At 41.6% G+C, this 16,602-nt stretch overlaps 2 protein-coding genes across 3 annotated transcripts; both read left to right on the top strand.

Moving 5' to 3' along the window:
- The first annotated feature begins 39 nt into the window (after positions 1–39).
- Positions 40–4,968, top strand: srsf3b (serine and arginine rich splicing factor 3b). The gene is made up of 6 exons (XM_062402048.1): positions 40–193; positions 916–1,126; positions 1,211–1,354; positions 3,158–3,196; positions 3,971–4,057; positions 4,335–4,968. Exons 2-6 carry the CDS (start codon positions 924–926, stop codon positions 4,360–4,362), a joined length of 501 nt encoding a protein of 166 aa, XP_062258032.1. The 5' UTR covers positions 40–193; positions 916–923; the 3' UTR covers positions 4,363–4,968.
- A 5,536-nt stretch (positions 4,969–10,504) lies between these two features.
- Positions 10,505–15,440, top strand: cdkn1a (cyclin dependent kinase inhibitor 1A). Of its 2 annotated transcripts, none has more exons than XM_062402137.1 (3): positions 10,505–10,718; positions 13,252–13,708; positions 13,804–15,440. In XM_062402137.1, exons 2-3 carry the CDS (start codon positions 13,261–13,263, stop codon positions 13,857–13,859), a joined length of 504 nt encoding a protein of 167 aa, XP_062258121.1. In that variant the 5' UTR covers positions 10,505–10,718; positions 13,252–13,260; the 3' UTR covers positions 13,860–15,440. The 2 variants fall into 2 exon arrangements, with proteins under 2 accessions (XP_062258121.1, XP_062258113.1); XM_062402129.1 differs by lacking the exon at positions 10,505–10,718 and adding an exon at positions 12,606–12,853.
- Positions 15,441–16,602: the final 1,162 nt, after the last annotated feature.

The raw sequence follows: 16,602 nt of genomic DNA on the forward strand, positions 1-16,602 counted from the left end.
ACGTTTCCTTTTTCCTCACTCTAAAACAGGGCTGTGAATGCCCCGGACTAGCCCCGCCTTTCCGGGAGCAGCCTGTCGCTCGCCGAACTCCACCAATGTATTTTCCGAACACGCCATTTTCCTTCGACCACTGACGAGCAGCCCAGACGGAGGAGCACAGAAAGCCTGAGCTCCACATTAGTCGCAACCACGGGTAAAGTCTGAATGTATTTTCGTTCGCAATCCGTCGCCATGAAGCCTTTAACCGCAGCGCTGTGTCGTTCCATCCGCTCCTTTAGGTTTCGGTCGTTTTTCCTCGAATGATGCTGTGTAGGCCCCGGAAAGGCGACAGCCATTTTAGCTATCCTTAGCCAGCTAACACTGTTGGCTCCATAGGGTCGAAATATAATCTTTAGCCGAATGTGAAACGTGCAATAACGGTCGCATGTACAAACCAGCCACTGACATTAGTTAAATGCTTCTTCAACAGACTTTGTAGTCCGAATGGGATCCCTTGCTTGGTATGTCTGCTCAGGCTAGCATTAGCTTAGCCTGCTCGACCGTTAGAAAAGTAGGCCAAGCTCGTGAAAAATAGATTAAAACGGTAGTTCATTGGTAAATTTTATGAATGTAAATGCAATGTAAACTTATTAAATGACACTTTAACTCACAGTCTGCATTTAGTAGGTTCAGAAATAAGTTAATAGAATTCTACGAAATATTAACAATAGGGTTCCCTTTCGCCCCTTACGCTTGATTGACTTGTGGTTATTTACGTGCTTAATCATTTTCCACAATTCAGAAACGGTTGTATGATGCTCAAGCTGCAGAGTCCTGTTCAATGTGGACCTGTAGCTGTTCATTGTCTTTGTTCTCTGTCAAGTCTGAACTATGTTTTGCATCAGTTATTCATTTCGTCTTTGTTTTACTTTCCAGATTCCGCCATGCACCGTGACTGTCCTCTGGACTGCAAAGTCTATGTCGGTAATTTGGGCAACAATGGAAACAAGACGGAGCTAGAGAGGTCGTTTGGCTACTATGGCCCTCTCCGTAGTGTTTGGGTGGCCAGGAACCCCCCAGGCTTTGCATTTGTAGAGTTTGAAGATCCTAGAGATGCCACTGATGCAGTGCGTGAGCTGGATGGAAGGTAGGAGCCAATCTAATCTAGGAAAACAATGGTTGGAATAAGAGGAGCAGCCACAATGGTTAATGCTGATTGGTTGTCTTGTAGGACGTTGTGTGGGTGCCGTGTTCGAGTCGAGCTGTCAAATGGTGAGAAACGTAGCCGTACCCGTGGTGCCCCCCCTTCTTGGAGCAGACGTCCCAGAGGAGAACGAGATGACCACCGGCGTCGCAGTCCACAACAGAGGCGAAGGTGACCTACATATTTTGTTTGTCAGCTTCCACCAGAGACAGCTCTTCATAAACACATCGATAATGCTTAATGAATCCACCCTCTTACCCACAGTTCAGATTTTACATTTGTGACTGTTGCAATGTCTAAGGCTTGCAGTTTCATCATCATTTACATTATTTATCATTTAGTGTACCGCGTTAGACAGATAGACTTTCAAAAAACGACTTAATTAAGAGATGGGTATATTTCTTTGTAATAAGTTAGGCAGTAAAGTCTTTCAATCACAAAGTGCATCTTAAAACTGTTACATTTTCTGTGCACTTTCAGGTAGTTTCTGCAGTTTCGCTGCATTAAATTGATAAATTGCATAAATGAAACAGGATTAGAAAATTCGATAATTCCTTTGTCAAAAAAAGTTTAGTCTGTATTGAGTTTTTTGGGTGGAGGGGGGTGCCAAATGTGATGCTTTTATTTCCTTTTGTTTGAGGATGCTCTTTATTTTTCATCTATATTAATAAGAATGAAACCCGTTGCAGAGCCACCACCATGCCTCTTCTCACCACCCTCTGAGTCAATCAACTAGTCCTCTTTCAGCATCATGTGACTGCTGACCATCGTGCCCAAATCAACCTGGCTGGTGCTGTCCCATGACCCGGGCATGGCCAGTCGTCAGGTTGCACCAGCCCATTGGTTCCTCAGCATGCCGTTTTCAACCTCCTCCTCCTTCAACCTTAACCCAAACGGCAGCGGCCCACCTCACATTCCCGACCAATCAGCGTATTACGTTTCCAAATGTCTACAACCTACCAGCAGCAGCCTTCGGCTTACCAATTAAAGCAGGAAAAAAGCCACAGCCAGCCCCCATCTGCCTGCCACCTAATCACCTTGCAGCATCTGGCCTATTCAGCCAATTCTACCTACCCGGCCGACAGTCTGCCTCCCTATCGTCATATCTAGCTTGTTGAAAACCAAAAATACTAGTAAGTTTTCCTGCTTCATTCAGTACACTGCTGATAAGTTTTTGAAAGTGAAGAGACAGCTGGTTTGTAAAGGTAGTTATTTTTCTTATAATCTGAATTTGTTAGTTTGTCCACTATTTCTGTAATTCCTTATTTCAAATGGGAAGGGTCCAACACCAAAAGTTTGGAACTTGACATTACCAGAGATATTCGATTATAGATAATCATCTGGTATGTTTTGGGGCTCTGAGCAGAATTATGAAGTCTCATAAGTCAAAAATCTTCTCAACCCCCCAATGAATATCAGAACATTTGTAATGCTGTGTGGTTGGTTTTAGCAGATCGCATTGGACTCTGAAACTAGCCTCCATTTTCTTATGATCCTTAAACTGCAGTGGACCAGTTTCATACAGATGGTGGCCTCTGTGTGTGTATTTTGTTTCCACGCAGAGCAAGTCCACAGTGTGGTGTCAAACCTTTTGAAAGGGGCCTATAGTGCTGATAAGCTTGCCTATTATTTTTTAAGGGGTTTGAAGCTCAGGTGCCCTTACAAACATCCAATTAGAGTAACATTTCCACTGCTGACTTTATCTAAGCATCAATTTGATTCCATGGGATAGACAGGTGATTGTTAAGCATCTGCCATCTTTATGTGCTCGGTCCATTGCCAGTGATTTACAGTTTCTAATGATATCATTGCTTTTGAGGGGAAAAAAAGCCTGATTTTCATTTTGAGTTTCCAAGATAACAAACAGCTGTGTTGAAGGAGGCCCATATAAGAAAGGATTAAAATGGCATGGAGCTTTACAAGCTGTTCAGTGCGTCTCTTTGTTTTTAACAGTTTTTTGTTTTTCCTATGCAGATCCCCACGTAGGAGGAGCTTCAGCCGCAGTCGTAGCAGGTATTTAAGCTTTCACATTGTTTTCACTTGACAGACACAAATGAGTTCATCCTCAAAGCTTTACTGTTCTATAAACAGGAACAAGATGTTTTTTGATAATTGGACATCATACAATTTTTATATCTTAAAATGATAATAAACTTCTTCCGAGTATGATTAAATTTAACTTCTGCATTGAAGGAAATTCATAAGTTGAGATGTTTTGATACCAGCATCTTAGATGCGTACTGTATACTGCCTCAAATGCCAGGTCAGGCATTTACTATGGAGCAAATCTATGTACCATTGTGACGCCTCATTTTTAAAGTATATTAGTTTCACCCAGATGAAAACTACTAAAACAGCAATCGTGCTTCACAGCTACTGGCAAGAACTTTTCTAGGGCGGTAAAGACTAAGGCCCTTCTGGCAGTTATATTTAACCACATTTAGCAAAAAATCACAGATTTTATTATATTTTACGTTGTAGAGTCCCACAATTAAAAAAGCGACTTGACCATATACAAGATCGAGTTTTGAGGAGGTGGATGTTGTTGCCAAGTTAAAACAATACAAATAGGCCACAATGATGGTAATCATCACCTCTAACCAGGTCAAATAAAACTGTTAAAATAATTTGCATACCCTTTTAGTTCAGTTTGACTGGTACTCTGTATCTGCAGATTTGTAAAAGACTAGAATAATGAAGGGGAAAATCTCTAATTAAGAATAAACTTAGGATTCAATTAAACTGAAATCATGATGTTAAGCTAATGGGATTGTTTATGTTTTTCAGGTCTTTCTCCAGAGACAGGAGGAGGGAGAGGTCCCCCTCCAGGGACAGGAACCACAAGCCCTCAAGATCTTTCTCCCGATCACGGAGGTACTGGCATGCTCTTGATATATCTAAAGATTATTTCAGGCCTACGTATTTGATTGCATGATGTGAGAATTGTCATAGGACTAATCTAAATTAACTACTGCACATCCAATATGGTTTCTAGAGGACATTTCATCACTGATAAAGAATGCTCCGCACACAGGCACCCTTTGGATGTATTTAATCAAAGCTCATTTGATTGTATTGCTTAGAATGTGAGTGATAATTTGGTCCGTTCTCTTCCCGGCTTTGACATTGTTTTCCTTCTCCTTCTCTGCAGCCGCTCCAGGTCCAATGACCGGAAATAAAGGAACATGTGAAGGTGTAAAGGGAGCTAAAAATGAACGGTTGTATAGACTATGCCGTTTCTTAATAGACTTCAACTTTGTTCATTTTTGTTGGGTTTTTTAAAAACAATCAAGCATTTTAGTATCCCTACTGTTTTGCTGTTATTGTGTTTTCAAATACTTTTTAGTGGGTGTGGACGGGAGTGACCCCTCACAGAAATTGTTTGTCTCCTTGTCCCAAAACAGCTGTACCACCTAGCATTCCACTTTATCAGTAACTCTTGATACCTTTTGGGTTTTTGAATGTACTGTGTAGTTTGACATAGTGTTAGTAGTTCTTCATTTTTCATTGTGTAAACACCAGCATTTTTTTATTTTTTCAAGGAAGGACTGGGACGATGTGTAATTGCGTCCCTGTTTGTTTGTCTCTAAAGCCAATTTATTATCAGCCTGAGACTTTCCTCATACTGAAGGTTTTCATCTGTGAATGGAGATGTAAAATGATGGCATCGGTTTATTAAAAACAGGTGTTATTAACACGTCTACTTTTGGTTAATGCCGTTTTCCATTATTTTATTGTTTCATACTCAGTGAAACGGTCTAAATAATAAAAACCTGGTTGTTAAAGATTGCTTTTCCTTTTTAACTCGTATGATTTATATACAAGTCTATCGTTTTACTCTGACATCTATCCAGTTTAATTTCCACAAGAGAGCATGCCCATAGCATCACCTAAGTATCTACCAAGGACTATTAGTCTAGGTCAGTGTAACTTAAAACTAACAACTTCGATTTATGTTATTGCCATATGTTGGGGTCTGCTGGGTTTCAGTAGTGCTGTTTGCCTCTTTATTTACAAATGGTAACGGAAATTCCTTTTGTCTCCTTAGTTCATTGTAAGGCACTGGGAGGGTGAGTTGAGATTTTTCCAGATATACGGGAATAACTTAATAAAACAGTTGAAATTACTCACTGTGGTGATTATGGTAATTTATTAGAAAGAACTCAATACCAGGTCTAGATAACATACATTTTGTGTTGTACCCAAAATAAAGATTTTTTTTTTATTCAGACTTTCTGATTTCGTAGTCAACCCTGATTTAAAAATGACTTCTCAGTGAAATTGTAAACTCAAAAATGCAGTCAGTATCCATAAAACTGTGATGAGGACCTTGACCTTGTCAGATTTAGGGTGCAGATGAAATACAGCACACAGGCCAAAAAGCAAAAAAAAAACATCTTAATACTTAGAATGCAAGTAACTTGCATCTAAGTAAAAGTGTGTTACAGTTTTGAGCAATTCTATATACTTACACTTAACAGGTATGGAGGTAGAGGTTGTGTCCCGTTGTTAAACATGTTATGAAGTAGTTATAAGATGAGACAAAAGCTGAGAAGGAGTTCTTGCCCTCATCTGTCCCTGCACCTTCCTTTTTCTTGTACACAGTGTTCGCTATGTAGTCGCCATGCTCACCAGTTGACTGAGACTTTAACCCTTTCAGGCCAGATAAGAGATAAGACAATCACACAATAGAGTATTTGTGCTGGTGGTAAAGTCACTGAAAGAATGAAGTGAAGAGTTAGAACATTTTCTACAGATCTGCAGATATTAATTCGGTTCAACACCTGGAGGTTGATAGATAGATAGATAGATAGATAGATAGATTACTCTATTCATCCCCGAAGGGAAATGAAGTCATCATAGCAGCCGGTACAATTGAATACAAAAAAAATACAATACAATAGAATAAAATATTGCGGTAATACCATTCATCTATAGTTTTACACTCTAGATATTATTGACACAGACTGAATAAAGCTCACACAAATTAAATTGTGGTTCTGAGGTGACTGTATAAATGTAGAGCAGCGGTACTGACACTCTGGGAATGTATGGTGCACCCTGCTGTTCATCTCGTTGTCACGTGGATTGTCTGGGTGAACCGATGCAGCTCGTGGGCTTGTCCCGAGGAGGAGGAGAAGAAGAAGCCCGTCCCACCTACTGTCTATGGTCCTGACCCGATCAAGCCCACGAGCTGCCCGCCTTCACGTCGAGGTCCACGTGAACCGGCACAACACGAGAACGCCGGGCTCAAATCTGCGCGCGCTTTTCTACGAGCGTCTCAAGCCCGTGCGACGTCATTGCAACGATCAGTCACTAACGGGGAGGCCCCGCCCCCTGTCCCACCCCCCGCCGTTCTCCGGCTCTGCAGGAGGATGTTTCCCATGAGTTACGTCACGGTCTCCCTGGAGACGGCCCACACTTTCCAGAAACTCGCGGGAAATCCACCGAGAAACCTGTTTTCAACTTTTCACCCACTGTTATGTTTCGTGTGTTGTGTCTGTCGCCCACGGAGCTCAGGACAAGAGGGATGACGAAGCAGGAACAAATTCTAAGGCGCTCTCCTCTGAACCAATTTTAGAACATTTTCCCTTACTGTAAAATGATCAGTGTTCAGTGTTGAGAACTGACTATATTAGTTTATATATATAATATTATATATTCATTACTAAGGTAACATGTCAACTGCCACAATAAAATCCCTAAGATGCACATGCCAAGACATTGGCAAGACAAGTATTATAAACATTAATATAGTTCAAAGCTTTAATACAAACCTGATGCTCCTTCTGATTTGACCTTTCACTCAATCTAATTCTTTTTAGATTTTTAATGATGATGATGATGATGAGTGTGGTGACAGATGATTGGATTCTTACTCGTGTGAAATCTAGCAGCCAAGCAAGGTTCCAGCTTGAATAACAAAGTGTCCTTTGGACATCAAGTACTGTGTACTGTGACCACTTCATACATTGTTCCCCGTCACACCCCTGTTGTTCATATATACAGTCAGGGAAGTGACAAATACTAGAATATTATGGAATTGTGTTTGTTCTGTAAACTACAGACTTTTGCTGATCAATTTCACTATAGTTGCCATGGTTACATGGTAATATTTCTATTCCTTTACTTGCTAAATTCTTTATTGTGAATATGAAACATTTTATTAACGGAATTTTCTGATTTACACAGAGGGTCTGACTGTGTGAAGCCGACACAATTACAAACAAGGTCTGCCAATACATAGAGGCATCAGTTTACCTGAGCTGACCCATGAGATAAAACGTCAAGTGTTCAGGTGACAATCAAGTTACTTAACCACATCATTTTCAAAGAGGAGAACTCTCTTGATAATCCACTCAATAAATGGTTAAGTAAGGGGTGTCTGGTTGGGGCTCATTTGGCGCCACCTCTGATATGAGACTTTTCATAATGCACGCAGAATAAAGGCCTGAATAAGAATATGTGAGGGGCTAGCAGACGCTCTGCACTGTGCAGCTGCCCGAGAGCTGACGGATAATAAAGTGCTGTACAAATGTGGAGCTTTTGGCTGTAGTCACACAGCTGCCACATACAGTTTATGCACTCGTTTTGTTTCAACTTCGTTAACTTCACATCTCCACCACTTGAATACAGTTGTACTGTAGATGTAAACAGCTCTCTAAAGCAGACTTGTGTGTTTCTCTTGTGTCCCGTCAGTAGCTGCTGAACAAAGGACTCACTGTGGCGTCCTATCTGTTGGGCCTTTATACGCTGCGTCCTACAGTTGGGACTTGGCTGTTGTTGTGCTGGGAGCTATAGGCTGAAGGGCCGCCTGATGGGGTTGGGAAGCATGGGTTGTCTCTCGGCTGACGTAGCGGCGAGATTATCAAACCCTGGCACCAACGGCAAGATGAGCAGGCGGAGCATTGTCAGGAGAACAATATGTGTGAAGGTTCAAGCTTTTTAAGCGGCTTGTTAGAGAAGCTTGTAACATGCATGTGGAGATTTTAGCATCATTACAAATCCAGAGAGCTGGGTTATTGATACAGGATTATGAGATTAATTATGAGCACTACAGGCTAATTCTCTTGAATCTCTACATCAAATGGTGCAAATCTGTGGTATTACCATCATATCATGTACAGTCAGTATTTTTCCTTCCAAATCAGTGAGTGGAGCTGCATAACCTCAACTTGACCTTAACGTTATCAAACTTTATTTTAAAGACTCTTACAGTTATTCAATTTGAATTGTGCTTTATCCTGATGATCTTCTAGATTGCTTGGGATTAGGACATTTAACTAATATTAGTACATATAGTTAAAATGGACCTCCACCTCCAACTGCTGCAACATTTAACTGCTGGATAAGCATGCCTGCCAAAGTATTATAATAAAGTATATTATCATGATATAACTCCATGTAAGAGGACAGGATATATAATATTACTTTTGCTAAATTGCGTACACTTTTTCTGATAATTTTGTTCCTAAACTACTGATACTCATACTGCTTATGCTATAAAAACGACTCTGATTTATCACTAGTTTGAATGGATATTGTTTGATTTTGAAATTTTCCACGTTATCTTTTCTTTGTTCTGTTTTGTTCTGCGTTGTTTTATTACCATGTACATTTTTTTGGAAAACTTTATGTGCTATAAAGATAAAGTCTGTAACTGTTTGTCTGCATGTGGTGCTCATATCTTGTGAGCCGTTTATCTAATCAGCTACACATTTGTCAAGTGTGTTGTAAATTGCGAGAAAGTGCAGTGTCGAGTTTGGTGAAATCTGGACACGCAATCCGTCCGATATCAATGATAATGTGGCAATTTCTAAATGACCTCTGAAATAGCCGAACATGCAATTGCTGGAGAGAAAAAAAAACAGCGGTTAAGTAAATAACACAAACCACACACCTTATTCATCATCATTTTGTGAAAAACAATGATTGTAAAATCTGCTTTGCTGATAAACCAGGCAGGATGAACACACTTCACCCCGCACCATAGACTGTGCAGCTCTGCACACAGCGTCCAGCACTCAAACAATGAAAAGTGACGGTATGTTGTACATTACATTACATTACATTTCCTTTAGCTGAGTCTTTTATCCAAAGCGACTTACAATAAGTGCATTCAACCATGAACAACAAGAATCCAGAAAGTACAATTTCTTCTAAAAAAGTAAGTGCCATATAAGTGCTACTAAATTGTTAGTTTCGTTCAAGGTATAGTCGGGAAGAGGTGTGATTTTATTTTGTGGTGGAAGATGCGTGAACTTTCTGATGTCCGGATGTCGATTGGAGCTCATTCCACCATTTAGGAGCCAGCACAGCCAGGGCCGGCCCTAGCACATTTGGCTCTCTAGGCAAGCTCCACTCCTGGCACCCCCCCCCCCCCCCCCACACACACACTCTAACCAAAGCCTCAATGTGCTAGCATGTTCTGACAACACCAAGGAGGTTCGTACCTCGATTTTTGCCTCATTTGTTAGATACATTTTTTTAATGTCAAAATATTGGTTGGAGATATATGTTATGGGTCCCAAAATTGATACCACAGCAACAAAGTATATCTGTAGAATACAACTTGAATGCAGCAGCAGTAACGACACGGAGCCTTCACCTCTATCTGGCAAGTGGGGCGGACGGTATCCCCAAAGAGACAGGAAGGGGTGCAACTCGCTCCCGTGCCAAACGTTCCACTTTAGTGCTGCTGTCATTTACTGATCTCTCTAATGATCTAAATTACTGTCAATATTTTAGGCCATACCACATATAGAACTCTGCCTTTTTTTCTTCTCTTTTTTTTGGCTCGGCGCAGTTTTTTGAGCACCCCTCTGAGTGGCGCACTATGTCGCCTGTAGGAAAGACAGGCCCTGAGCACAACAGCCAGTCGTGATTTTGATGAGTGTTTAGCTCGCAGTGAGGGAGCATCTGTCTGAGGAGGATCCGCTAAAGACAAGGAGTGATTCAGAGGTGGCCCCGGAGCATTAACACCGGACAAGAAGAGCAGCTCAGTTCAGACCAGGCCAGTGCAACACTGTCTGGAGAGAGAAGAAGCTGCTCGTGGAGGTGGGGTCTTCTGCCACGCGCACGGAGACGCACGGAGCCTCGGCAGCGCCGGGTCGACGCGACGCAGGAATTTACTCCTCCTGACTACTACAGACTTGGGAGGCGACCGTCACGTGCGCTCATGTGTTTACCGGGAAACAATCCACGTGTGTGTGAGAGGCCTTTTAGACTCCGCCCCTGCACAGGACGTCCTGGTCCCCGCCCACCGGAGTTTATAAAAGTTTAGCCTGTGATCCGTGCCTGTGAAAAACACTTGGAGAAGTGATCACGGAGGAGGCTCAGTGTTGGAAGTTCAGTTTGTGTGAGCTTCGATAATCGAGAGGACACGGGATTGAATTACATCAGACTCAGGACGAAGTTTGTTTTTATATTTATAACAAAGCTGTTGTTAAAGTGTGGATTTGAAAACTTCAGAGAGCAGGTTTAAAAACAATCTGACACAAGAAGAACTTCAACCTGGCTAAAGACACCTTGTAATGTGAGTACAATTATGAAATCGTACTTATTAACTTACTGTTTTTATCATGTAATGAGTTTATAATGTGTTTGTTACCTTATCAGTGTATATATAATAATATATATATATAACTCTTATAAAGAGATGAATGCATATACACAGTGTATGTGAGCCTGGTTTATTTCCAGTCTTATAGATGACATGTGTTCATAACTCATAACTTCCAGAACCGAAATAACCTGAAACCCCATTGGATCATTTCTACTTTTAATTTCTTATCCAGCCTCTGGTGTATTAATCAGACTTTAAAAATCAGTCAAACATCTCATGTAGATTTCTTGCTGAGCTATTTTTATATTTGTGTGAGAGAAAGACACACAAACACACATTTAAACACATTCTACGGTGCAGGCTGCAGACAGTGACAGCCCCAGTTTGACTGCTGGAGCCTCACGTGGAGCCTCGTAGTAAACTGGGCAGGGTCTGGTTCTCATCCTCTTCCTCCTCCTCCTCCTGAGCCGCGGAGTCGATGCCTGCTCCCCTCGTGCATGACTCGCTCTCCCGCCACAAGCCTTGAGTCACACCTCCCGGCACCGCCCAGCACCATCTCCTCCTCCTCCTCCTCCCTCTTTCCTTCTGACGTCCCATCCCGTAAAGGGAGAGTGATAGAAAGGAAGAGAGGGTTGGTGGGAATTGAGGGGTCGTATGGAAAGGGTGTATTCATGACACAGTAATGCAGGGGGGGGGGGTATTACTGTGTCATGAATAGGGGGCCCCCAAAACCGGTCCCTTTACCCCCTTCATCTTTGAATAGGGCAAGTCGATCTTGATTATTCACTCGGCTTTTTTTCTCACAAGAAATTCAATTAACGTTTTATATACATAGTTTTCGACAAACATCCCCGGAAGGCCTCCAGAGCAAAACCCTTTCATCCAGTGGTGCTGCTGGTGCCTGACTATTAAAAAGTTACTAAAACATTTTACTGAACCATACTGAGCTAATTTCTTAATTCCTTTCATGAAATTAGCATTCCTATAAACCAATATTATACATAATATGCAATTTTCATAATACACAGTTTGTCCTCAGATCCAACCTTTGACCTCAGCCACTTTGTCAGTATAGTGATGAACAAAATGGAAGTTGTGTTTTTCTAATTAAAATGTCAATTTTGACATCAGAGTCTGAAATCAGTTTCATTCTGAAATTAAAAAAGGATACATTCTAAATAGTGTAGCAGTGCCTCAGCATCTATCAGTCCTATCATTTAAATTAAAATATTTCTAAGTTGAGGTCTATGAGGAAGTTTTAAGAAATGAAGGTGTGTTTTCAGAGCTGAGATTAGTGTCATCTTACTTTGTTGAGCACATCACATGATCCCGTCTCACCTGCTTCACTCTGCTGAACTTAAAGTCAAACTTTGACATTTACTGTAAAGCTTTGATTAAAATGTCACACAGACTTTAAATCAACGTCGAGCCTAAAGGACACACTGAAGTTCATGAGCCTGGTTTCTAATGGAGATGGTTAACATCTTATATATGGGAACATCTAATTGAACTCAATGGTCACTACCATCTGTTTCACTGCAAATAATAATAAAAAATATATTGAATCCGGGTGAGCAAGCCTTCAGTAGTGTCCTTTATGTCATTACTCTAATTAAAGTGACCTCTCCTGCCCTCACTGTACTGCTGCAGCAGGATGAATAGGGTGCACTGGTTTCTGTTGATGGTTCCCAGCCCTTCCAGCACACACACAATGACCGATTTTGCCGATTCCTTCATGTAGTTCTCTTCTCACAGGGAAGTGTCCCGAACATTTAAAACACTGATCAGATCGATAGATTTACAAAATCTGTCATTTGAATTTGTTTTGTGATCAAAAATTCCCGATCAGCTGTTTAGTGAACTTGTTCTGTTCTTGGATGGTTTGACACTGCCCCCCAGTGTTGGCTCTGTGTGCCTGCAGGGAGTGTTCCGTCCTCAGGACTTGTCCCTACATGTCTGTGAGAGATTATGTTCAGGCATGTTACCAGTGAGTCACGTTAGAGGGTGCTGCCCTCTCCGTGCTTATAAAGAGCTCGTAGGTAACACCAGTGTGAGACACAGATCTTTAAACTTCACTGAGGACACTTACTTGAACTGGAATCATGGTGAGCTTAACTTAATTTAATTTAAATACTTACTAATGTTAGTATTAATTTACTTATTTGAGATAATATATTTGGAATCCTTGAATCTTTTATTTGTGCCAAACTATTCTTACATTAAAGGTCTATGACTTACAGCAACTGTGATATGAAAATAATTTGCGATTAATTTGATATTTGATGAATTACCTTCATTATTTTAAATGCAAAAATATGATACATTGGCTTCTCCCAGCTCTTCAGTTGGGACAGTCTGGTCCTTTTTTTAAAGCAATTATGTTTAGTCTGAATTAATCAGAATGTAGAAAATGACCATCAGGATAATGAAAGCAAAAGTTAGTTGTGATTGAAACAGCTCACTCCCCTAACCAGTCGTCTTCTCTTTCCTCTGTGTCCTGCAGTGTAGAATCATGGATGCTCACAAGTGCATCCTGAGCTCCGTGGGGAAGGGCCCCGCTCGACGGAACCTGTTCGGCCCTGTGGACCGAGAGCAGCTGCAGAGGGATTACCAGGCAGCGTTGAGGAGAGGCCTGGAGGAGGCCTCAGGCCGCTGGGGGTTCGACTTCATTTCCAACCAGCCCCTGGAGAGCAGCGGTTTCCAGTGGGAGGGCATCCCAGGTACCGAGATGCCACTGTTCTACAGGTCCTGTACGCTCGGCCTGGGTCAAACAGAAGGTCAGTGGTCAGCGGGGGTGAAAGTAGCCACCAAGAGAGCGAGGGTGGAGCCACCCCAGAATGAGGAGAAGGAGAACATCCCGGATTCGCCAAGCACGTGTGAACTCAACCTGCAGAACTTTGAGAAAACACCAGAGATAGGAGAGAACGCCGGGGCTAAGAGGAAACAGACCAACCTCACAGGTACATTTATAAATACTCAAACAGTGAATGTGTATATGTTTCCTTTCTGGTGGTTTTTGTCATGAGCTGAATTCCCTGTTTCTTCATTTCAACAGATTTCTATCAGGCCAAACGAAGGATGGTTTGGATGCCGCGCAAATCTGGCGAGTGAATTTCAATGCGGTGTATTATTCCAGGAGAACTACACAGACAGTACCAGTCTCAGGAATACTACGTTCTGCACCGACTCTGCACAGTTGCTCACTGGGAGGTCTTGAACTCAGTGAATCGCCAAGAAAACAGAAGGGACCTCAGCTACACATGATCACTATCAGATTAAATTAGGGCACTGTATTCTCTGGGGTGGTTGGTGTTTTTCCCAGTAGGAGGAATGGGACATTTGAGTGGAGAAGATTAACCGTAATCTCTCGAATCAGTGGATTTATCCTCATTTGGATCAAGGGGATGCCAAAGTGCAGACTGACGTTTCCTACTGTACATTCCACAGGGCTGTGAAACGCAGTCACTTCTCAGTTTCAGAGGAAATGTGAGCCTCTGGAACCGCGGAGCTGTGACGACTGAGCATATCACTGTACGCACTTGAAAAGGATGTTATGTGGGTGAACCTCATTTAGTGTCATAAGGAGTGGTTGAGAACTGTAGAGAATGGATGAAGCCCTCCAGCTCCATATTTTGAATCCACTGTTTTTCTACAATTTCCTGATGTGTATTATGGGGACCAAGGAGTCTTCTATTCTTCTTTTTACAAGAACATTCTGTCCAAAGTGTATTTGACTTTATATATCTAAGTGTTCAATCCTGATTTGCTTTTCTTCCATCATGCATTCCGAGGAAAATGCTTGAAGAATAATGATATCCTGAACGTCGCTTTGCTGAGATGATACAAAGACAGAAGGTCCATCACTTCCTCTTCCATCCACTGTATGTTGATTGATTTTCAAGTTGTATTTGTAGGTCCCAGTCCAGACTCTGACATGTGTACAGCACCAGATCAATGTAGGTCATCTTCGGTAACACCATTCATTAGAGCACGTAAAATAACACTTATATTTAGGTTTTATTTAGTTATATATATATATATATATATATATATATCAGATATTTTTAAGTAGAGTTTAATACAGCACTGAATCATAAACACTGCAGTATTGCACAACATCTGATAGGTGGCGTGTCCACAGCCCCCAGAGACGAATGCCTCTTCTCTGTTTGATTTGGTATTTAAACCTCCATAAGAACCAATCAGAAGAAAGTGTTCTCAGAAGTAGGTATATTATTTTACTAAGCTAAAGCTCTATTCTTTTCCATTTGGAAGCTCAGTGCAATTTTACAGACAATATATTATCTGCCTCAAAAACAAATACTATGGTTTTTCTTTTCTGCATAACTTTTATGTCAGATGTTTGAAAGACCCTGCTGCTATGGGTGATCTGAATAGGGTGTCATACAAGGTCACTGTAACACAAATTGACGGCTTTCAAATGTTTGCCACAAAAAAAAAAGAGGAAGAAAAGGCCACACAAAAATCTGCTTTACCCCGAACAATGAACGCACTTCCGTTCTTAGACACTTTCCCACAGGTCCTAAGTATTTTTTTATGTTTATTGCTTCAAATGAAAAAGATCTATCCTTATTTATTGTGAGATACAGTACTTTGCCTTTGAGTTATTTTGGTTTTTGTTTTGAATTTTTATGAGAATCCCAAATTCCAATAAAAAGGCCTGAAGTAAAATTTCTCGTGACTGTCTTTTCTGCCTTGTCATCTTTGTGTGTTGGTTTGTGTGAGAATGAGGCATATGATGGATAAAGATACCGGAAAGCAACAAAGAGTCTTTCAGCTTCTTTTTCTTTCACATATAAAAACTGAAAAAATGGGTCATTGTGTGTGAAAGTTCTCCTGATACAAAATGTGAGAGTAACGTTTTCCTAGAGCATGTACTAAGAAGGCCTATGTCAGAATGTCAAACGAATCTGATCTGCTGCCTTGCTCAGCCCCCCTTGAATTTGACACACATACAGGTAGGAGCTCATTTCAGGGTTCCTACGGTCATGGAAAACCTTGAAAAGTCATGGAATTTTAAATGTAATTACACACGAATGCTGAATGCTGAAATGTAATCCCCCAAAGTGTTGGAAAAGTCATGGAAATATGTTATATATCCATATTTCATGTCGTTCATTTACGCTAAAAATAATTCATATGGTTTTAAAGAAATACGCTCAAAATATAAGCAGGCATACTTGGGTTTGTGTCATTTAAGGTATTCGTTCATGGAAAGTTATTGAAAAGTCATGGAAATCCATTGGGCAAAATGTGTATGAACCCCGTCATTTATATATTAAGATTTCAGATATGAATAAAAAAGACCGACTGTTAGCGTTTCTCATTGACACAAACTTTCCCTCTTTGTGGGGAGCTGTGACAGAAATTGAAGAGAGTGAGTAACTGCTCAGACACACACTGTGCACATTAGCCGCACATGACTGCAGCGGCACATCAGGTTGCGTGTGTTCGTTGGGGATGACGGGCCCGGAGCAGGCCCTGCCACATGCCCTGCTCCACCCTCCTCCCTCATCTCTCTCTCTCTCTCTCTCTCTCTCTCTCTCTCTCCCTCTCTCTCTCTCCTCTGGTGGCCTCAGCGGCACGGAGGCACCTGCACGCCTGCGCCAAGCTCTCCCATCCCCCCGCCCATTTCCCTCCATCCTCTGTCCCTCAGCTCCCACATCCATTGTAGGGCAGGACATTCAGCATTCGTATTTAGACTAAAAGAGAGAGAGAGAGGCAGAGAGAGAGAGAGAGAGAGAACGAGAGAGGTATAGAGCGAGAGAGAGGGAGAGAGAGACAGAGAGAGAGAGAGAGAGAGAGTAGAGCGGAGAGAGGCGGAGGGAGCATA

This window comes from Platichthys flesus, chromosome 2, assembly GCF_949316205.1.
Source record: "Platichthys flesus chromosome 2, fPlaFle2.1, whole genome shotgun sequence".
In the NCBI taxonomy this organism is placed as follows: domain Eukaryota; kingdom Metazoa; phylum Chordata; class Actinopteri; order Pleuronectiformes; family Pleuronectidae; genus Platichthys; species Platichthys flesus.

Coding starts and splice junctions, on each gene's coding strand:
- srsf3b (XM_062402048.1), top strand. CDS start 924: ATGCACCGTGACTGTCCTCTGGACTGCAAAGTCTATGTCGGTAATTTG. Junction 1,127..1,210: donor GTGCGTGAGCTGGATGGAAG/GTAGGAGCCAAT, acceptor GTTGTCTTGTAG/GACGTTGTGTGGGTGCCGTG. Junction 3,197..3,970: donor TTCAGCCGCAGTCGTAGCAG/GTATTTAAGCTT, acceptor TATGTTTTTCAG/GTCTTTCTCCAGAGACAGGA.
- cdkn1a (XM_062402129.1), top strand. Junction 13,709..13,803: donor GAAACAGACCAACCTCACAG/GTACATTTATAA, acceptor TCATTTCAACAG/ATTTCTATCAGGCCAAACGA.